At 37.7% G+C, this 23,354-nt stretch overlaps 1 protein-coding gene across 6 annotated transcripts in view; it reads left to right on the top strand.

Moving 5' to 3' along the window:
- Positions 1-23,354, top strand: part of SLIT2 (slit guidance ligand 2) — a 364,058-nt gene that overhangs the window by 298,438 nt on the left and 42,266 nt on the right. For all 6 annotated transcript variants that reach the window (XR_004679286.1, XM_035005227.1, XM_035005226.1 and 3 more), the window contains 7 exons: positions 570-641; positions 1,141-1,212; positions 3,491-3,562; positions 6,315-6,478; positions 18,866-18,990; positions 19,130-19,227; positions 20,697-20,836. Coding sequence is in view for 5 of the 6 variants with exons in the window: in XM_035005227.1 (XP_034861118.1) it covers positions 570-641; positions 1,141-1,212; positions 3,491-3,562; positions 6,315-6,478; positions 18,866-18,990; positions 19,130-19,227; positions 20,697-20,836 (743 nt within the window). In the remaining variant the exon portion in view is untranslated. The remainder of the gene's footprint in view (positions 1-569; positions 642-1,140; positions 1,213-3,490; positions 3,563-6,314; positions 6,479-18,865; positions 18,991-19,129; positions 19,228-20,696; positions 20,837-23,354) is intronic.

Raw genomic sequence — 23,354 nt, 5'->3', positions numbered from 1 at the left:
GATATTTATTAAGGACCTGCGTATTGTGTGCCAGTGATTGGCCAAGGGCAAAATTTTTCATTATGGCATTGCAAATGTAACCAAATGAATGCTTTTAGTTATCAAATTTGCCTGTGTGTACCAGGGAAGCTGAAGAATATGCAACCAATGGAACGTTCAAGAACAAAGGTGTATCTCTCACACATAAAATGGGCCTCCCCATGTCTTTGCTCTGGGACCAGGACATAGGCCCTGGCTGTGGAATATCACAAGTCTTGCAGAAGAGCGAGCAGAGAGTGATATGGGAAGCATGAGCTCGTTCTAACCTTCAGTTCTGAGGTGGCCGTACTTCCTTCACTGGCCAAAGCAAAACATTCTCACTTCTAATTTCAACAGGCAGAGGCGTGAATAATTATGACTATTACAGTCCATCCCAGGGGTTATCCAGTGTTTGGTTATTTTCAGGTAAAAGCTGAGTGCTGGCAGTGCTCCTGTGACCGAGCAAGAAGAGCGTTCTCTTTGGAAGAATCAGTAATATTTCACCTTCTCTGGTAACAGTTCACTCCATTTGTTTCTCTTTTCTCTTGTAGAGACTTAAGTAACAACCGGATAAGCACCCTTTCTAATCAGAGCTTCAGTAACATGACCCAGCTCCTCACCTTGTGAGTATGAAAATCTGGTCCTGAGTATTTATTAATTCACTGGACAAAATGCATTTTCCAGGCACTTGGACATTCTCTGTTAACAAGACAGATAGAGCCTGCTCTCAGGAAATATAAATATTGTTGGGAGAAAGAGACAAGAACAACCTCAATTAACAAACAACTACAGATATTTTAAAAACCTGTTGGGTTCCAGAAAAGAAACAAAGAATAATTTACGTTTGTGGTGGGGTTGGGAGAGATCCTTAAGAAGTCTGTCAGCTGAGGGAGGGAATAGTTGAGGCATTAGCATCGGCTGGGGCAGGAAGCATTCTAGACTGTATTTAGAAAGAAATAGGCTGTATTACTGAAAACACAAACAGTCACAAAATACTATACATCAATATTCCCAGTTTATAAAATGCTGAAACAACCTTTTTCTTAGTCTTTTTATTTTTAAAATGACATTTAGCCATTTGGGGGTATCTGAGTAAAACAAAACTGCTATGTATGCTTTCAGAATTCTTAGTTACAACCGTTTGAGATGTATTCCTCCTCGAACCTTCGATGGATTGAAGTCTCTCCGATTACTGTAAGCATTTTATGGTCAACAAAATATCTCTTATCTCAGGGATCTGAGTTTGGGCTTGTGTTTTTTACCGATTTAACTGCTTTTTTGATTCTTGGGCATTTTCAGACATATATATTAGGATTTACTACAAATTTGGACATAGGAAAATTACATCTTTTCCTGTATCACTACTCTGCAGCCTTTATTTGGACGACACCACATTGTTGCTGTAGTCATTGATTTGGTAATAGATAATAGTAAGATGTATGTTTTATACAGATCCAACTCACTTTGAACAACATACAAGAAATTTTCATTTCTTTAAAAATTACATAATCAATGAGTATATTTTTACTATTAAAATGTATTTTATTTTATTTTAAAGATTTTATTTATTTGACAGAGAGGGAACACAAGCAGGGGGGAGTGGGAGAAGGAGAAGCAGGCTTCCCACTGAGCAGGGAGCCTGATGTGGGGCTCGATCCCAGGACCCTGGGACCATGACCTGAGCCGAAAGAAGATGCTTAACAACTGAGCCACCCAGACGCCCCTAAAATGTATTTTAAATATATGAAGTGAGACATGATCCCCAATCACAATCCCCTCCCCCAGAATTAATTAACAGTTCTATGTTGTCTTCTGGTCCTTTTTTATATGCATTTGTTTTTAGATGCTGATACACATATGCCCACAGCTCTACACTTTCTAAACAAGCGTAAATAGGATTTGTTCTTGTTCTGTCATCGGCTAATTTTTATTTAACAATATTCTTTACAGTATTTCCATTCCATCATATAAAAATATTCCTTAGCTGTTTAACTCGTACAAGAATATTCCATAGGATGAAGGAACCATAGCTTACTTAATCATCCCCATCTTTAACTCTCATGTGGTAGTTTTTTGGGTTTTGGGGGAGTTTTCTGTTGTTTTTTAGAGAGGGGGAGAAGGGCAGAGGGAGAGATTGAATCTTAAGCAGGCTGAATGCCCAGCACAGAGCCCAACACGGACTCAATCTCACAATCATGAAATCATGACCTGAGCTGAAATCAAGAGTGAGACGCTTAACCGACTGAGCTACCCAGGTGCCCCAACTGTCATGTGGTTTGAGTCCAGATTTTCATTATTCCATACAGTGCTGGAATGAACATCCTACACATTCATTGTACTGTCAAGTGTGTTGTGAGGATACCAAAAGTAACTGTGAGGTTTTTCCCTCCAAAAGAAGAATTTGTCAGTTTACAAACTTATTTTCCACCAACTCTGTTTTAATAGAGTACTGTTACAAAGCACTCTGGAAAATACTGAATGGTATTAATTCTTTCATTTTTGTTCTGTGACAGATTGAGTACTGATTTTAATGGAGTACCTATTTCAAAGCACTCTGGCAAATATGGAATAATATTAATAGTTCTATGACAGATTGAACATTATTTTCCATTCCTGTTTTAATTTGAAATTCTAATAACTAGAGCATTTGTGTATATTTTATTTTTTTATTGATTACTTGTGTTTCTTATTCCATGGGCCTGATCATATCATTTTTGATTTTCTATTGGGTACCTTGTTTTTTCCTTATTAACATACATGTCTTTATGCATCTACTATTTGACTCTAACTTTGCAGGTCTTTTTACAAATGAATTAATCCTTGTATCTTATATATATTGTCAATATTTTCCATTCTGTTCCTTATATGTTATCTTTCATGTTATGGATATATTTTGTGTTGTCAAAAATGTGTTACTCTTTTCCTTTATGGTTTCTGACTTATATATGGTGCTTTGAAAGCCTTTCCCAGGGCACCTGGGTGGCTCAGTCAGTCGAGCATCTGCCTTCGGCTCAGGTCATGATCCCAGGGTCCTGGGATCGAGTCCCACATCAGGCTCCCTGCTCAGTGGGGAGTCTGCTTCTCCCTCTGCCTCCTCCCCCTGCTCCTGATCTCTCTCTCTCCCTCAAATAAATAAATAAAATCTTTTAAATAAAAGAAAGAAACCCTTTCCCATCCTATGTTTATAAAAAGGAGCTCTTCCCTATTTTCTTTTCGTATATTTTTAGTTTTGTTTTTACATTTAGCTCTTCAATCTAGAATTGACTTTATGCATATGATGTGAAATAGGAACTTTTTGTTTTCCCAAATAGATACCCAGTTACATCAAGACTGTGTATTAAATAGATCATATTTTCTGTACTGACTTAAAATGCTTATTGTAAACTGAAGTCTCACACATGTGTGAGAATTTTTCTGAACTCTCTGACATATAAGAAATTTAATACTGCTTTTTTTTTTTTTTTGCTTTTAGTTCATTACATGGAAACGACATTTCTGTTGTGCCTGAAGGTGCTTTCAATGATCTTTCTGCGTTATCACACCTGTGAGTACCTAGTTCGTGAATGTGGGTTTAGGGTCAAACTCACACACAGTCCTCTGCCATCTCTTCTATTGTCACAACATGAGATGTGGTTGGCTCCATCTTTAAAGAAAATGTGAAGATTTTCAACCTAGCTACAGGGCTTTCTGCAAGATAGCCTTCATTTATCCTTTTGGCCCTTACTCTCTATTATCTAATGGAGTTGAATTCTCTTTGCTTAGCTAAAATTGTCTTCTTACAAACATGGCTCTCCAGCTTCCTTGCTATGCCTTTTCTCTTAATGTTCTCTGATTCTAGAATACCAGCTCCCTTTCCATTCAGTCTGCCCAAATCTTGTATTTTCCAGGTGACATTCTAAGTATCATGTCCTTTATGAAGCCTATCTTGATTTGCTCAAACTGGATCCATTTATTTAGCAAATATTATTCAGTGCTGGCTATGGCACCGTGGAAAAATAAATTAGAGATGGTTTAAGCCTTTATAGTATGATAGTGGGGAAACTGCCAAATCCTCATACTGGGTGAAATGTTTTTTGTTTGTTTGTTTGTTTGTTTTCTTTGTGCTCTGTCTCATAACAGCCTGTTTGTATCTCCTTATGTTTGGAAAGTACAACAAAACAACATAAAAATATGTCATACACTCTTTTGGGTCAAATTCCATTATTCCATTATTTATAGGGGTAGTGTTGAGACCACAGCAAACCTAGAAGGAGGATCCAGGAACAGATTTAGGATCTAAAACTTTCTTAGCTCAGGTCCAGTTTGGTGCCCCCTAGTGGCAATTATCCTTCAGATTAAATAGCAGGCGCTATCAGTTGCCTACCAGTTCCCCAGAAACTGCCTGCCATATTCTCTCTTGGCTTTCTCCTTCCCTCCAAAACCCAACAAATCCCAAGAAGATATGTTTAGAAAATTGAGAAAGGGGATGGGCAGAGGATAGGAGCCAGGAGTCAATCATGCTATATCTGAACGTGCTTTATGGGGCTCTGGCAATCACTGTAGGTTTTGTGTACATCTGTCTACCAGACTCTTTGGTGCCTACTGTTAATATCTCTCTCACTAAACTCTAGGGTCCCAGGAGACAAAACCTCCACTTTTTTGTGTGTGAACCCCAGCACCTACCTCAAAGGCAACATCGCCCCCCCCACCCCTCTACAAATTCCATGGATGTCATTTGCATGAGATACAGTGTGATTAAGCCTTCCAGCTCAGGGGTGCAGAACTCGGCACTGTCTGGGAAAGTTTGCAACATTAAGAAGAAAGTAGTCATTCTGTTAGTGTTTGGGTGATTTATCCGAAAAGGCAGCTGAAGGAAGGCGCTGCCTGAGCTGAGCAGATCTTTTCCTTCTGTGAGCGCCCCCCACCAACAGTAGGAGCAGTTCGAATTGTCCTTGCCATGTGTCTTGTCTGTCCTGTGTTTCTTTTATGCATTTGTCTTTGATTCTCTAGATCATAAAGAGCTCTGCTCCATTCACTTTTTCCACTGCGTCCCTTCACATAGGAAAGACTTAGCATTAAATGACTCCAAAACATCATTTTGCTCATTTTCAATTTCATAGAAAAGTTTGAATCTGAGCATAACATTTACTACACTCCAATTCTTGATTAGAGTTGGGCATTAAAACTGCTACCATATAAAGTATTATGGTTTCACAAGTATATTTTGGGATTTTCCTCATGAAAGAATAGGATTAATTTTGCTTGGACTACAGACCTAGAAGCATTACTATTCACAAGTTAATTATATTTATAATTAAATCAGAATTAATCTATTTTTAAATGCCACCTTATGCATCTACTACTTGCACCAAGCTTGGCAAGTTTACAAAACCCATAGGTTGATGTCTCTGGCCTCAGTTTCTCAATCTGTAAAATGAATTATTAATACTATTGGCCTCCTAGAGTTGTTATTTAGGGTAAAATGAGGTATTTCATATCAAGTGGCTCAGCACAGTACCTGCATTTTGCTGCAATAAATGTTAGCCATCATCTTGATTACTTTTTCTATTACTGCTACTGCTTATGGGAGTGGGAAGCCAAGTTCTAAAATGAAGGACTTTGTAAAGGGACAGACATCTAGTGAAGGTCCAGATCCACTCTAGTGAACTAGCTCTATGTGTCTTTATTATTTCATGCCCTTTCTTATCTTGGTCCCTTCACACTTACTGGTCCTTTACCCTGAAACACCCTTCCCAACCTTTTCCCACCTCCTTAATCTAACGATGTAAAAGCTCAGGTTTTTAACCACCAGTCTCCCAGAAAATTTACCCCTCTGTTCACAGTCACCTCGTAAATACTTTTACTGTAGCACTTACTAATGAGAATTATTTGCATGTTTGAGAATGTGTTAATCACTTTCCCAGAAGCAGTTCTTTGGTGTTAAAAATAATGTATTATTTATAATTTGGGGCCCCAAAACCTAGCATAGTGATTGGGTCCTCAGTAAATCATTAGCGAATGAAGGAAGCATTAATCTGCGTGTCAGGTACGCATGCACCCAATATAAACCTATCTCTGCAAATACAGGAACACCTTGTGGAGCCCAGGTAAATTTTTAAGGCTAGTGACAACCCCCTAAGTCCCAGCTGCCCATAATTCAGGAAAATGGGGAATCCCCAATGTCTCCATTTTCTTCTAAATTGTTATCAATACGTCTGTAGGGATTTTCCCCTTAGCACCACTTTGAGTTATGTTCCTTTAGGAAATAACAAGACGTCCGTACGGTGTGTGTGCGCTTCTGTGGTGTTGTTTTCCAGGGCAATTGGAGCCAACCGTCTTTACTGCGATTGTAACATGCAGTGGTTATCGGACTGGGTAAAGTCGGAATACAAAGAACCCGGAATTGCTCGCTGCGCCGGTCCTGGAGAAATGGCAGATAAATTATTGCTCACGACTCCCTCCAAAAAATTTACATGCCAAGGTACGATTTTTAACCCTTTGCCCTCCTGTAAATAAAAGTTCACTATATTCATTTAAAAGGAAAAACATGGCTGCTAGACCTCAAAGGTACAGCTGAAAAGCCCCTAATAAATCATGGCTAATGACTAATGACTGCTTGCACAGGACCGAGCAGTTCCCTGAGGAGCCCCAGTAAAGAACCGGGCTTTTCAAATAAAAACTGCAGAAGTGATTAATTGGAAATGTCGAGGTTTTCTTTAAAATGTATGGCGAAATGAAGAGTATGCGATTTCTGGAAATTTCTCTCATAGCCTCTAACAAGTACAATATTTTGCTTTTGGCTTGTCTGAACCTGTGCCCGGCTCCCAGGGCTGCCAGGGCCCTGTGGTTTCCTGACGCCAGGTACGGAGAAGCAAGCCCTCCCAAGTGGTCAGGCCAAACCCTCTGACTCGCCTCCCATGTTGATGTGGGTGTCTCTTGCTTGTTTGCATCCCTCTCTTTTCCCCTTGTTTTATGTATCTGTGGATTCTAAATGGTGCCTTCGTGACAAATACGTTTTCTTCTCTTATTACAAGATAATCCGTGCCTGATATAGGAAATCCAAATAGGAAAATGTTAACGACAACAAACATTGTATGTCTTCGAGAGCTAAAATTATGCATTAATCACAATACCCAGAGATAACCACTACTGAACTTGATTTTATTAAATATGTTTTATGTGTAAAACTATATCCTGGTATTGTGGAACTTAGAGAGGTGTACAGTATGGTCTTGCCTTCCAAGGCTTGCAAACCTAGCTGAAGAAAAACTTTCCACACTTGAATATTTTAGGTAGGAAAAACATCTAAGTAGGTGATACTGTGCACTGGGTCATGGTGTGAGTTTCCAGCTTCACGTTCCGATAGTTAGATAACCTGAGTTTAATAGATTAACCAGCCTGTGCCTCAGTTTCCTCATGTGTAGGCAGAGATGATGATAGTACATACCTGAAAATGTTATTGTTAAGATTAGATATTACTACGTGTGAAATCAAAAAAAAAAAAAAAAAGGTAAAGAAGATGCCAATGTCACAGAAACAGCATGGAATAGATTGCAGGGGTGGAGGGAGGGGGGAAATGGGGAGATATAGGTTAAAGGGCACAAACGTTGAGTGATAAGAATAAGTTCCGAGAATGTAATGTCCAACATGATGAGTGTAGTTAATAATACGATATTACGCTGGAAAGTTGCTGAGAATAGATCTGAAGCATTCTCACCACAAGCACACAGGGTTTAACTATATGAGAAGGTGGATATGCCAAATACTTGGATCTTATTAATCATTCCACAGTGTATGTATATATCAAATCACCACATCATGCCTTTTAAATATATACAATTATATTTATTTGTATATATTTAATATATATATACAGCTGGGGAAAAAGATTAGTTGAATTAATGTGTGTAAAACGCCTTGCCTTGCACGCAGTAAGCACTCAAAATAGGTTAGCTGACAATTTTATTATCATAACACTTTAGAACACCAACAACACTGGGATGTAGGACAAGCAATGTTTTACTGACCAAAGAAGGAATTTCTGAAAACCATATTCCCTCGAAGCATTTTTTTAAATGGCGTCTGATGTTTTTTTCAGAGCTATAAATGGCTGCAAATGATGTAGTTTGCAGTGCGCTGTAAATATTGACATTTTGAAACAAAACTCTTCCAGGGGCGTCTGTGTGGCTCAGTCAGTTATGTATCCGACTCTTGATTTTGGCTCAGGTCATGAACTCAGGGTCATGGTCTCAGGGCTGTGGGATCGAGTGTAGGTCAGGCACTGCGCTGGGTGCAGAGCCTGCTTAGGATTCTCTCTCTTCCTCTCCCTCTGCCCCTCACCCCCACCGCCCTTAAAGAAAAAACAAAACAAAACAAAACTCTTCCATTATTCTTCTAAATATATTTGATGGAATCTAAATATCACAACTAACTTAAAAGAGACAAAAACAAGATCCTCTTTAGATTTTACATTGTTCTTTTTCCTTGAACTTCTGTTTTTCTCCTTGAGTTTCTATTTCCAGTACCTTGGAGAATTGTCTCATTTTTTGCTCCAAAAGTATATATATAATTTGAATTTTTAAAATGTCCTTCAACCAAAAATCTTTGAGTTTTTAAATTTTTCTTAAAATTGAATTGCTGTTAATACTCAGGCTCCATTGCTTGGGACAGCATAATTATTTATCAGCATGTTAATATTTTTATTAAAAATTGGAAGTAAACTTTACTGGAAATGCCTCTCCAGGATTATGTGCACTGATTGCAAGAGGCTTTGCAGATAATCAGTGTTTTAAATTATTCTTTTGTAACCGCAGATGTTTCTTTGGGGCAGTGCCCCCAAATTTCTGGTGTGCTGAAAGGCATATCGTTGTTTTGGAAAGTGGAGGAGATTGTCAAATGGGAGATAGGGAAAGAGAAACTGGCATTAAAACTTTCTCTTAGGCATCATCATCGGGCAGATGTGTTTTAGAAAGCTGATATGGGGAAGTTGAGAAACTATAAACTGATTTTGTTATATTTCTTTGTAACCAGAGATGCTTGTTCTCCTTTCTGAAAAATGCTGGTGCTAATGTATGTTTCTCAAAGGTTAGAGTTCCCTGGAGATATTTCTTTTAAAAATATTTCATGATAATATAAATTTGAGAGAAGCTACATACTTGCATTCAATTCTCTGAGGGACATTGTTCACAGTCATTTACTACATGTTCTCAGAAGTCTGACACATACAAACGTACACACATACATAAGTGACTGTTGAACTCAAGATATAGCTAACTGATTTGACCTTTTTTTTTTTAAGTTTATTTATTTATTTCAGAAAGAGAGATTAAGCGCGAGTTGAGGGGAAGAGCACAGGGAGAGGGAGAAGCAGACTCCCCGCTGAGCAGAGAGCCCGATGTGGGACTCCATCCCAGGACCCTGAGATCATGACCTGAGCTGAAAGCAGACGCTTAACTGACTGAGCCACCCAGGCACCCCAACATTTTTTTTCTTTAATAGCCTCTTGCTTAGTTGTTAGTGTGGCATGAATAGAAATATGCCTGAGGGAAAATTAGTCTGGATCAGTGATGCACGGTAAGACTTTCTGCAGTGATAAAAATCTTCTGTATCTGCGCGATCAAATACGGTAGTCACTGGCCATGTGTGGTTGCTGAAAGGTAGCTAATGCAACAGAGGAAGTGGATTTTTCATTTTATTTAATTTAAGTTTAACCTGAAAGAGTCAGGTGCAGCTACCAGCTCCCATGTTGGAGAGCGTGGTTGCTACAAAAGCTCAGAAGAAGAAATTGTGTCAGAGGAGAGTGGCTGTGAAAAGTTTAGTGCAGGTGTATCTAAGCCAGTTACTGGGACGGGATGTCAAGTCTGAGGATGGTGCCACGGAAGCAGAGCTGTGTTGTAGGAAAATGCTGGAACTGTGGTTTAGTTTAGTATTCATGAAGTTCTCAAGTCAACAGACTGCATATATTTCAAGCCATACCCTAAACTGGGTAGCAGATAACGTGGGTGTAGGGCAGGTGACAAGAAGGGTAGACATTCAGAACTCAACAAACAGAGTGTAATTGCATTTAGCAGACTAAGATTTACTCAGTTTTTCTATAACTTAATCTGCTTTTAGAGTGATAGCAGATGTTGAAACTCATAATGCCTTTTGCCAGCATTTCTTGGTAGTTGTCAAAGTACTGTGAAGTTTCATTGTCTTATTAAGACTCTTCTAGTTGAAGATTTATGACAGTTCATATGGCATCTTTGCCACTACTATTACCAAGAATAACAATAATAGTAATAATAACTAACAACAGCTTATATCGAGGGTCTGCATTATGCTGAGGATTTTACATAGATCCTTATCTCTTGTAACTTTTATAGCATTCCCAAAATAAGTACCATTATTTCCCCATTTGGGAGATGCAAATATTATAATTTAGAGAGATTAAATAATTTGTTCAGAATCACTCAGCTCCTAAGACAAGGAGCCAGAATTTTTGACTCACTGACTCCAATTTTTACCACTAAAATTTACTTTATAATTTTCAATAAAAATATTCTCAAAACAAATCAATATAAGTAAGAGTGCCATTCTACTATTGAAACATACTTAGAAAATGAAAGTTTTGGACCACTTTAATATGCTTTGCTAAAAGTATTTATTGATAATAAGTGGATTGGTAAAAGGTAAAGTACTCTGATCTACTAATTAAAATAATTCACTTGAAGAAATCTACTGGGTACTGAGTTTTTGAGCTATCAGGCCTTATGAGCTTAAAAGCAGTAAAATGACACTTCTTTAAATATTTTATAATTTGAGCTTTTAATATTTTAACTTTTCCCATAGTTATGCCAGTTTAATATGTTTTATTTTATTCATGAAAATCATGTAAGTACATGCTCCTAATATTAAGATTTGTAAATATGTAATTTCAAATTACAGCAGGAAGATGACTATCATTTAATTGAAGATGTGTTTATATAGCTATATATAAATATAATTTAAATGTTTTCTCTGCTAAGAAGGGCTAGGCCATTATTTTGAGTAATATATTCAGTTAACAATTTTTATCCTACATTTTTCAGAGTACTCTCCTTATGGTATATTATCATAGTTTCAGGGCACAACAAATAAATAAATTGGATGAAATAGATTATCAGATAATACTTAATTAATACCGAGATTAGAACATTCTTGAGTGAGAAGCAAATGGTCGTGACTTCTCTTGATAACCCAGATCTCCAGTCTTCATCTTTTAAATATCAGGTGATGCTAGAATGATCAAGCAGTCTGTAGTAAAACAGATTTTTGCCTTCCCCGTGGAATGCAGAATATTGTTAATTTCTGATATTCTCTTTATTGCTCTTGGTTCAAAAAGATTTAGCTATACAGATAACTAAGTTGTTCACCTTTAATTTGATAGACATTTACTAAACACTTAAATGTGCCAAAGAATGAACAGTCTAGTGGAAATGAATGATATATTCCTTCTTTCATTCACCAAATGTTCTGTGAGTTCCTATTACACACCAGGCACAGTTCCAAGGTATTAAGAATCTAGTTCATGTCATAAACAGGACATAGAAAGATGCTTGTCTTCATGGAGTTTATATTCTACTGATAAATACATTTAAATAGATGATTTCAAAACAATAAGGAGGTTTGGCAATAGAAATATGTATAAGATACTAATAATGTGGGCGCCTGAGTGGCTCAGTCGGTTAAGTGTCTGCCTTCGGCTCAGGTCATGATCGCAGGGTCCTGGGATCGAGCCCCCACATCGGGCTCCCTGCTCGGCGGGGAGTCTCCTTCTCCCTCTGCCTCTCCCTCCACTTGTGCTCACTTTCTGTCTGTCTCTCTCTCTCAAAAATAAACAAATTAGATAATTAAAATTTTAAAAAAGATACTAAATACATATATCCAAATCAAATAATCATGGAATTGTAACTGATACCACCAGGTCCATTAGGGCTTCAGGAGAGTCTCATAGTGAGTCAAGAGGAGCCAAGAAGGGAACACAACGGAGGGGAAGAGCCCCAAATGGACAGGTGTCTGGTAGCCATGAACTCAAACAAGCAGGAATATGATGCTCAACATACTTCATTATTTCATTTATAAAAGTTAGATAAAGGGTCAGAAAACCCGAGACCTTTTCATATCTCAAGATTATCAACATTTCACCACCACATGAATCTCTTCCACTAATATTATATGTTAAGATTCCTCTAGATTCTGGAATTCCTGGGGAAAATTCCACATCTCTCAGCAGTAACACGGTAATACTGTCACCTTTTTCAGCAGGATCAACATCTTCCTTTTGGAGAAGTTCTTGACAATCTTGAGGTCTTTGTTTTGTGTCTCAAAATTATTGGTTGATATTGTCTTTAGTCATTTAGGCAATTAAATAATATAGCCCAGGGGTGCCTGGGTGGCTCACTCAGTTAAGCATCTGACTCTTGATTTTGGCTCAGGTCATGATCTTGGGGACATGGGATTGAGCCCCGCGTCGGGCTCTACCCTCAGCAGGGGTCTGTTTGGGATTCTCTCCTCTTCCTCTGCCCCTTCTCTCTCTCTATTTCTCTCTCTCTCTCTCCAACAAATAAATCTTAAAAAGAATTTAAAAATAATAAAAATATAGCCCAAACTAGAAGTAATGAAAAATTCACTAGATCAGTTTTGAAGTAGTATTTAGAACTTGGTCAAATCCTTTTTACATTTTCATATTTATTACCACCAGCATATAATTATAATTTTGAAATAAACTTAGCTTTTTGGGGATTATGAATTGCTCACCGGCCAAAGAAAATATTCAGGTTTGTACGTAGTTATTTACCAAAACCACCATCTTTAAAAAACAAATAAGGACTATTTTTCTTTTCTTTTCTTTCTTTTACTAAGGACTATTTTTCATTATACTTTTGAAAACTTAAAACACTGGGAAAATTTTAACAGGCATTAATATTAATAGGTGATGAGAACCAGCAATTCATATTCTGTTCTTAAATCCTGTACATTCATATTCAATCTGGTATGATAAAATTCCATAAAATAATTATTGCCCTTTTCCATTCAGCTGTGACTCAAGAAGCTCATTTATTGGCCTGAGGTCACATGTGTATATAGCAAATAGCCAAGCCTAGTGATCCCAGAAGTGTAATATGCAACATTTGTGTTTTTGTTAAATCATTTATGTAACTCAAATTTATAAGATTTTAACCCCCTATCATCTGTTGACCGTCCCTAACTCTACAGTGAAACTACAGGGATTCCAGCAATTTGCATCTTGCTAATTTCAATGGCTTCTTTTTAGTCCTCTTTGTTTTTCATCTTAGACGTTGGTAGCGACTGCTCCTTCTTGTACATTCTCTTTGCTCTCTCTTCATTCCTTTGCTGACACCTTTTTCTTACATTCTTTAATATTGACATATAGCGGGTTCTCTCCCTACCCCTATTAAGTTAATTGATTCCAATCCCACAGCTTCAAACGTCAGCCATGATTTTTCTAATGAGCTACAGATTTAATATTTCCATGCAACTAGTGAATTCCTCCCCTGTGTAGGCTTGTAGAAACTTAAAACACATATTCCAAAACATGCCTTTTCATTTCCCACATCCTCTTGCAACTGCATTCTGTAGTTGATGTATACATGTCTCTAATACTGAACTATAAGTTTTTCCAGAAACTTTGGCATTTCACTTACCTTTGAACTCCCAAAACTTAGCTGACTGCCTGGCACAAAGTAGATCCTCAATAAATATTTGATAACTGAATGACCTAATGATTGAATGTTGTTTAAAAATATGCATTTGATATTAGTGCTTAAGAAATGCAGTAATGTAATAGCAAACAGAGCTTAGGGTTTAGGGGTTTTAAATAAAAACCTCCCTTTAGTTAATTATGCCCAACATCAAATACCCCCTATATTTTTCCTGAGCTGTCTTTGATGTACCTTTGACTTTATACAAGGGCAGTGCTAGAGGATTCTCTTATTTGACTTATGTTTCCAAGGGATACCAGAATGAAGGCAGACTCTGGGATATAGTTAGAAATTTGTGTCTGGAGCTTTTAGTAATAAATCAAAGTGATGCAATTCTCAGTGGGTGGTAATATTGGTGTCAGGTGTATAGCTAGTGATTTCAGTCAAGTAAGCAAGTCTGCCTACAAGCTTTAATAGATTTGAGGTCCAGCAGTTTGTTAAAGATTAGAGTAACTGGCAAAGACAAATTGTTAACCAAACTTTTGGCTCATTTTCCCTTTGAATTATTAAGCTAAACACACTTCCAATCCATACAGCTGATGCAAGAGGGCTCTTTAAGACCAAGTCTTACATCAACCTAGTTATCCTAGACTGCCCTCCTTCATTTCAGTGACATTAGTAAACATCTGTATTCCTGAAGCTAGATTTTTTTCTCCTCTGCGGCACACATCTTACAAGGGCTAATGGGTTGGCAACAATTTAAAATTTCTTGAGACTAGTTAACTTTGGGCAAGTGGAAAGATTGAAGATTGGTGAGGTTGTTTCAGCAAGCAAGCTGTAGTTTCTTGCCAAGCAGCAGTGTTAAGAACAAAAACTCTCCTTCATAATGTTGTAATGTTTCTGATGGCTGTCCATGCCAGATTTACAAATCACAGTTGCAGTCCTTAAACCCATAAGATCATTCATTCTTGGTGTTGTTGCCCAATGGATAATTATCTCTCAGTGCTCCCAGCCATTCCCCCATGATTCTGATAATAATAGTCCCTGCAGTTTTCCCAAATTTCAGCATCTCCTGGCATGGACAGAAGGTACTCAGTGAAACCTAGAATGAATGAATGAATGAATGAATGAATGAATGAATAGCAAGCTCTGGTTTGCCTTTGTCTATGCTAAAATTGGAGCAAACAAGCAGAGGAAGACTTCCTTTCTCCTTCTAAGTGAACCACTCATGTTCTCCTCAGCTACCTACCTTCTTTGGAAGTCTAGGGAAGACTGTCAGAACTTGCTGTGGCTTCTGTGCTTGCTCTCACTGTATTCTGCACTCAAAACTCATGAACATTTCCTTTAATGCTTAAAGCAACCCATTGAGATGGCTACCATTGCTCTAACTCCACACACTAACAAATCTAGATTACTAACTTAGTTTGATGGACCTCGGATTCTCTGTCCAAGATTACTTGCATTATGATAAAAGACTTGTCTAATTCCTATTCCTGAACATCTTTCATCTGGGAATAGTCAAGTGTGCAAAATTGTACCTGTGTTGTTTTTTTTCCTAAAGAGCTATGTTCTTTTACCATTTTGTTATGACTTTAGCATCACTCTTTAGCTCTGATACCATCTCCTCGTTATAGAAATGGCTTAAAGATGTCGTTCCCCTTGAATAAGAACTTTGCAGGAAAGGATCTCAGAGAAAGTGTCCTGGGTCGAAAATAAATCACAAATTGAAGGCAAAGAGAAAATAGAAGGTAGACTTAGAAGAGGAACAATATATTGGTAGGAAGATGAATGAGAGGAGAGAGCCAGATACAAGGGATATAATTCTGAGGGCTTAGAATATAGAAATGAGTAGATTTAGATAAACCAAGTGGATGTTAAAATCACATTATAGGAAGGATGTTTAGTTAGGTGGAATCATAATCTAAATAAGAAAATAAAATAAGCAATAAAAATAAAATAAATAAGAATTATATAATTTTTAAGGTATTTGGGGATATTAGAGACTATTTGGAATTGATAACTCACAAACATCTTTTGAATTACCCTTCATTCAACCTCAGGAGCTAGAAATAAGAAAGCATTTATGAAGCATTGACTTTAAAAGAAGGGTTTGTAAAAGAAAAAGTGAGTAGAAGGGTAGCTGTGGTAGTCAACTTTACAAACCCGAAGAAGTTAGAACTCAGTATTTTAGAATGACAATCCTAATTCTGATGCCACCAAAACAGTTGGCAGGTTTAAGAAATAGATCAAGAAAAGCCTGTGCATGTGGGAAAGGTTGTTATTTTGATTCCTTTAGATAAACTGACTGTATATGAGGGAGCAATGATCTCATGTGGTTTGCCCATAAGAAATTTCAGGTAATGAAAACAGTTGAGCAGGATTAATTATATAGGAAACCAAATTTGGTCCTGGAAAAAAGTGCAGAAGTTAGTGCTTATTGGTTAATATATTAGGTATAGTTCAGTGGATATTTATTAAATAAATTTTGGCTCTGTGCTAAACTGGATTACTTCAGTCTGGCAATTTTGTTATCGGCATACTCTCTTACATTCTTCAAAATGTATTTAATTGGTTTTCTTGAAACAATCTCTGGCTTCTCATCTAAACAGTCAAACATAATTTTTGAAAAATGTCACATTCCAGAGAATAAACATAGAAACTGCCAACCCTGAACTCCTCTATTCAAACGGCAGTTTTACAAGGTTGAAAGCACAGAAATAGACCAAGAGACAATTTTCCTCAAGGTCTTGGGAAGTGGCCAGATGAGTGTTTACAGTCCTCGTATTTGCTATGCGAGCAAATGTTCTATTTTGCTTGTGTACATTCTTAGCTGTTTCCCCTTACGCCTTTTTTCCAAGTTAGATTCTTCTCTCTTCTACCCAAGCTGAGGTACCCACTACTTGCTTTTCTATTGCTGATTCCAAGCATGATAAAGTTAGCAGACACAAGGCTATTTATGGTGTGGTATTATCTTAATTTAACTTACTGCTTTAACTAACTGCCACTATTTATGTCTCCAATGTGCTGAAATAGCTAAATTTACTTGATAAACACGTTGGGGCAGGGGTGAGAAATTACATGTCTCTGAGCATCACTTTGGTATTGATCCATTAGTTACTCTGGTCACCCAGAAAAAATGAAGGGGACACTGGCAAGGCCTCTCTAGTGACTGAGGTGTCACTAGAAGTAAATAACACCCCTCTCCATTAATGCAGTCATCCCCAGGACTGTCATCCACTTCCAGATGGTTAAAAAAGAAACAGGAAGGGTGCCTGGGTGGCTCAGTCGTTAAGCGTCTGCCTTCGGCTGGGGTCATGATCCCAGGGTCCTGGGATTGAGCCCCGCATTGGCTCCCTGCTCCGTGGGGTGCCTGCTTCTCCCTCTCCCACTCCCCCTCCTTGTGTTCCCTCTCTCTCTCTCTGTCAAATAAATAAAATCTTTAAAAACAAAAAATAAAAACAAAACAAAAAAAGAAACAGGAATCTCTTTGTAGAAAGATTTCAGGGGTTTTGTTAATAGAAAAACTGACCAACACAGAACAGTATCCTCTTTTGGATTTCACTCCATAACCATTAAATCAATGTGGACTGGTATTTTTCAGGGGTAAAGGAATACACAGATATGAAGAGTTCTTATGCCTACCATGATAATTCACATTTTCTTTCTATTTCTGTGAGTACACCAGTAACTCACAAACATAAACTCTAATCTGTAGAAAAATCTGATGAACGATAGTTTATATGAGCAGAAATCCTACAATTGTGGGGTGGAGCTACCTTAGAAAGTTAGATCAGCGATAGTGGGAAGAGGGGCATTCTGAACAGTCAACTCAGATAGCTTTGCTGGAAGTTGCATGGGATGAACTATACAGCTGGGATTATCGCTGCTTGTTCCAGTGAGGATAAAGAACTACAGAAGTATTGCTGATGACAGAAATATAATGAATATATTTATGTTATAAAATATGTGTATTTTATATATATTAATATGTCACCCTGATACTGTCCTCATTGGTTGCCAAGAGGCAGTCTAATTAGCTCTCAGAAATATGGCCATAAGTAGCCTCAGTGGAACATAATTTTATCAAAGACAGTACAGTTTCCACATTGTTAACCATTTATGGAATGAATATGTGCAACCAAAGGAAAATGGCTGCAAATGAATCTGCCTTTAATCTAAACCTTTCATGGGTCAGGAGGTTTTTATTTTACTTTTTATTTTTTTTAAGATTTTATTTATTTGCAAGAGAGAGAATGAGAGACAGAGAGCATGAGAGGGAGGAGGGTCAGAGGGAGAAGCAGACTCCCTGCCGAGCAGGGAGCCCGATGCAGGACTCGATCCTGGGACTCCAGGATCATGACCTGAGCTGAAGGCAGTCGCTTAACCAACTGAGCCACCCAGGCGCCTGGGCAGGAGATTTTTAAAGTGTGTATCCCAAGTGGTGAGATTACAAGTGAAGATTATTTCGACAGTATTTTCTTCTTGGAGGGGAAGAAACAGAAATCTCACCCACTACAGGCCTGTGCTAATGTGTTAACATACTGAACCAAAAGGCTATGAGGGCGAATATAATGGAAATTACCTTTTTGGCTTATTTCCAGGTGCATAAAAGTGGCACTGTTTTCTATCTCCTGTATGAAAGTAACACTACTGGACTAATGATAGCCGGGCAGGTGCATATTACTGTATTTTTAATTGCACTGACTGTTTCTATTTATGCATTAAACTTGCCCACACATCCCCCAACCCCCCACCCCCCACACACATGCACACACACAAAGTCCTCTTTGGGATCAAAGGTATGCATTTCCATGACAGCTGGCTGAAGTTAAGATGGTGACAATAGCCATGGAATGCATCCACACAGGCTAGTTGGCCATGGGGGGATTGACCCTGGGACACTGGCATCACTAACATCAGATCCTAACCGCTTAAGTTCACAGCCCGTAGTCCCATTCTGACATTGGGCACTCTCACCATGCCTCTCAATGAGATGGTCTCCTGTTGCATTCTTGAACATTATACGATGATGCTGATTTCTGTTCTATTCATGGAAGAGATACACATATAGATAGGTGACCAATATTTTTTATACAAAATCTACTGTTACATTAAGGCATTTAAATAATTTAAGTGAACGAAAAGTACAAAGCATCAATTTCTTATACGTTTTAATTAATTTTCAGGTCCCGTGGATGTCAGTATTCTAGCTAAATGTAATCCGTGCTTATCAAACCCATGTAAAAACGATGGCACCTGTAACAATGATCCAGTTGACTTTTATCGCTGTACCTGTCCCTATGGTTTCAAGGTCAGTAGGAGCTTTTGAGGGAGCCCTGATCTGAAAACATAGCTTTCTTTGGTGGGTCCTCATTATTCTGTTGTGTTTTCTCTCTGTACTGAGATCTCCTTTATTTACACTCGACTTTACTTGGCCATTCCTTCTCTAGGGGCAGGACTGTGATGTCCCGATTCATGCATGCATCAGTAACCCATGTCAACATGGAGGAACTTGCCACTTAAAGGAAGGAGAAAAAGATGGATTCTGGTAGGTCATTAGTCTATAATATTCTGTCTGAAGCATTAGGGCAAGAATAACTAAGTAAACATCCGTGTTCCTTTTCAAATCAAAAGGTGTTACTCTTAAAAGAAGCCAGAAATTTATTCATAAGGACAATATGTATTAGTCCTTCTCAGAGATACTGTAATATGAAAAACAAGACATTACAGTATTCTCAGCTCAGGATGCTATAAAATCAAGAAGTTTTTAAAACATACATGCGTGCATTATGATTCATACACTCAGATTAGGTCAAGACAAAGTAGTAGCTCTGTTATGCTAATTAATAGCCAATAGTCTCCTCTTCAAGTATATATTCATCTGTTGCTTTGTGTATTGCTTTAACAGACAGTTTGTAATGATAAGATGTAGGTCCCACTGAAACAGAAAATTCATGATTTATTTCCAGGCCACAAAATGAGTAGACAAACATGCTGTGAACATTTTTAATCTGGAGTTATTTAATCATATGGTACAATTACTTCAGATGTACTTCATGAATTATGAAACAGAGTTCTTATAACGACGGTGATAATTTCACATAAGAATGTTAATCTACTACAAAGCTTGTTGGAAATACCACTTTTTATAATAAGTATTCTTCATTTCTGCATTCTGTTATGAAATGGTCTCTTTTTCAGTAAGACTCCTCAAAGATTATTCTGATACCTATCAAGGTCAAGTGTACAATGTGTTATTGTCATGGAAAAATTGTATCTATTGAGACTTAACGAGAACATTTACATTTTATAATGACAAGGAAGATGTAATTTTATTTTCATATTTCTTTTTTGTTTTGAGACATGGAAGACAGTATAGTTAGGGTAGGAGGTATTGCAATTTTTAAAGTCAGAACCAGTTCCTCTTTATTTATGAGCAGAGAAGTATGAATCATTTTATTAGAGCACAAGTTGAGATTAAGATACCTAGAGCTGTAAGCTTTGCTTGTGTTTTAGACCTGCCAATACATTGGATTTATTGACTTACAAGACCATGGAGCCATTTGCCCTCTTGCAGCTAGCATAAATTTTCTTTTTCAAATTGTTTCTGATTTAGGGGATACTACCTTAAATTCATGCTTACTACATGTCATTTAAAAGCATTTTTTTAAAAGATTTTATTTATTTATTTGAGAGAGAGAGAGTGAGAGAGCACAAGAGGGGGGAGCGGGAGAGGGAGAAGCAGACTCCCCGCTGAGCAGGGAGCCCAATGCGGGACTCGATCCCGGGACTCCAGGACCATGACCTGAGCCAAAGGCAGTCGCTCAACCAACTGAGCCACCCAGGCGCCCCTGTCATTTAAAAGCATTTTAAAGTTCAGTTTCTTACAGTTAAAACCTCTGTAGTTGATGAGTGTGTTTAGCTTTTTTCAATTTTTGGACCATATGGCTTTAAAATGCAACATGAACATGGGGTGTTTTTTTTTTTTTTTTTGCCTTTTCTCCCCCTGGTGTTCAGGTGTATTTGTGCTGATGGATTTGAAGGAGAAAATTGTGAAGTCAATGTTGACGACTGTGAAGATAATGACTGTGAAAATAACTCTACATGTGTGGATGGAATTAATAACTACACGTGCCTTTGTCCACCTGAGTACACAGGTAGGAAGAGTAGGAAATTCTGTGCCATCAATAGTCTATCTGTTCAAAAGCATCACTGGCAATGTGTTGTATATGTGTAGTAAGCCATTGTATTATTCAATAACTGGTAGGTGTTTTGAAAATTAGATGTAATGTGAATAACAGAGTTAAGAGGGTTTCAGCCAACCAAATGAAAGACCAAGCAGGCATCTACATAAAGTCATGCTATCCAGCTGAAAAAGAAGTTATCATTCTGAAGCTTTTCATCGCAGGGTTGCATAACATTTTTCATGCAAAGAATTTGTCCTGTGCAAACCAACCCACCAATACACAGGTGAAAAGAGGGGCATATTTTTCACATAGTCAAAACATAACTAAGCATTTGAGATTACTTGTGTCCATATGTGTTTCTTCACTAGTGAGTGTTTTCCTCTAATAACTCATGTCCTTCAAAATAAAATGTAATTGGGAGGATACTAAGCACTTTGGATAATCATATAATTATCACCTTTTTTTCTGACATTTTGTATCTGGGGGTAACAAATTTCCTAAGTCTTTCTGAGCTGGTAAACTTCCCTGCACAAGCCAATTTGCTGTAAAGGCCATGTCAAGTTTAGACCTACCTGTTATGTCAGAATATCTGTTTTGATTGATTTTGGGGGCTATGAATAAGAAGCAGAATAGTTACAATCTTGTTTCTGTAATAAACCACTTCATCTTACAGTTGATAGAGAAAAGGAGAATGTTACACATTTTATTTGTAAGAAAAGGTGGGGAAGTAGATTCTGTCACTCTATTCAAAATTACCATTTTCATTTCCATGGGTATTTTTCCTTAACCATGTATTTCCTTACAATTTTAATACATAGTTAAGAATATCAGAGGGTAAAATAACTATGTAGATGACTGAGGTTAACATCTCTAAACATGAAAAGATGAGAGCACATCTGTATGATTCACTTTCCCAGGGATTTGTCAGAATAGCATTGAAATTTAATCTTTTATGGAGTACTCAAACTTTGCATTTTAATAAGTACTTTTCTTGGTAGGAAAATTCTAGGTAAAATAGAAGTGTTCTGTTTTGACATCCCAGATCTGTTTGAGTGCCTTCAAACCTGTCTTTTCCATGATATGTTTTTTCTTTTTTTACACCAGTGAAGCATATAATGTAATATATTGAGTTTCTAGGAGAAATGTGAACATGTTGTATCATAATTGTTCTATTACATATATGCAGCCCTTTGGCCCCTTAGTGGCTAGTTTGAATTCCTTGATATTGTGCATTAATAAAGGAGAGCAAGTATATTCAATAGGTACCCATCCTAAAACTGTTGGGAAGTGTAAGTGCTACATAGCTTTCACATTCACACTAATATTACTTGTGTCACACCTCAGACATTTGCCACTGGCCTGAACGCACAGATCCTGGAGCCCTTGGAACTACCCTGAGACTTACTGGCTGAGCTAAGTTAGACTTGTACAAGGAACCCAGTGTTTGCACTAAAATCTGTTACCTAGTACCTTCTTAGGATGGAATAATTCTGTTTTCCGATCATTGTCCTAATCATTATTGAAAGGGCTTATTCACTTAATTTTGGAAGCCTCTTTAAACCTACACCCACACTGACCTGGGCAAATTGGACCCAAGCATTTCAAACACGCTTGGGTTAGCCAATGAGCTCCTGAGCACAGAAACCAAGAATTTATGTATCCCCTGATGAAACCCTAGGCTTGAAAGCACTGTGTATTTAGTTCTTACACACCTTTTTTATGATAATTTACATCAGGTGGCAGACTCTTCTCCGTTGATTTGGAGGGGTGCACCTGCTTTGGCTTTAGATTTGCTAGATGTTATTCCTAATCCATTTCTTTTGGGTCTTACCTTCTCTCCCTTCATTTTCCAAGCTTCCTTCTAATACCTGCTCCTCTTGAACACATTTTCTCCATCCCAAGTGATTCAGTTCAATGCCCCTCCCTCTGAGAAGTATCATGAAGCCTCATTTCCCTCTGTCAGATCTTTGAAACATATCAAAAAACCCTGAGGCTTAGCAAAAACACTTTTTAACCAAAATATGACATCTATAAAAGCCATCATGCAGGGATCTGCCATGACTATCTGTCCAGAGTCATTTGGCTCTCAACAAGAACTGAGGCTGACATGTTTTTAGTCATAGCTATTGCAAATACCGGTTTGCCTTAATTTGGGCAAAGGAGAAACAAAAACATTGAACTCAGTAGCAAGCTCACAGCATACAATACATGAAGATATTACCACTGTAACTGGGCTTGGTCTTGTGGGCAACAAAGAACTTGACAATTTGGCATCAGAGCAGATATCTATACGATGCACATTTGTAACCCATCCATTAGCTGTAGTATTTTTGTTCATATGTGAAATGAGCTCATTTACAAAATATCAAGCAACCATCTGCAGATTTTGAAATCAGTGGCGCATAAGTGGCCTTTAATTATAGGAAAGCATAAATTGGACTCTAGAGTTTCATATCATGCTTCATCCAAGTCTGTAGTGAGGGAGGAA

Source organism: Mirounga leonina, unplaced genomic scaffold (genome assembly GCF_011800145.1).
Source record: "Mirounga leonina isolate KUSES-001 unplaced genomic scaffold, KU_Mleo_1.0 Mir_129, whole genome shotgun sequence".
Lineage (NCBI taxonomy): Eukaryota > Metazoa > Chordata > Mammalia > Carnivora > Phocidae > Mirounga > Mirounga leonina.
The sequence above is the reverse complement of the archived record's forward strand: the minus strand, read 5'-3'. Positions and strand labels throughout refer to the sequence as shown.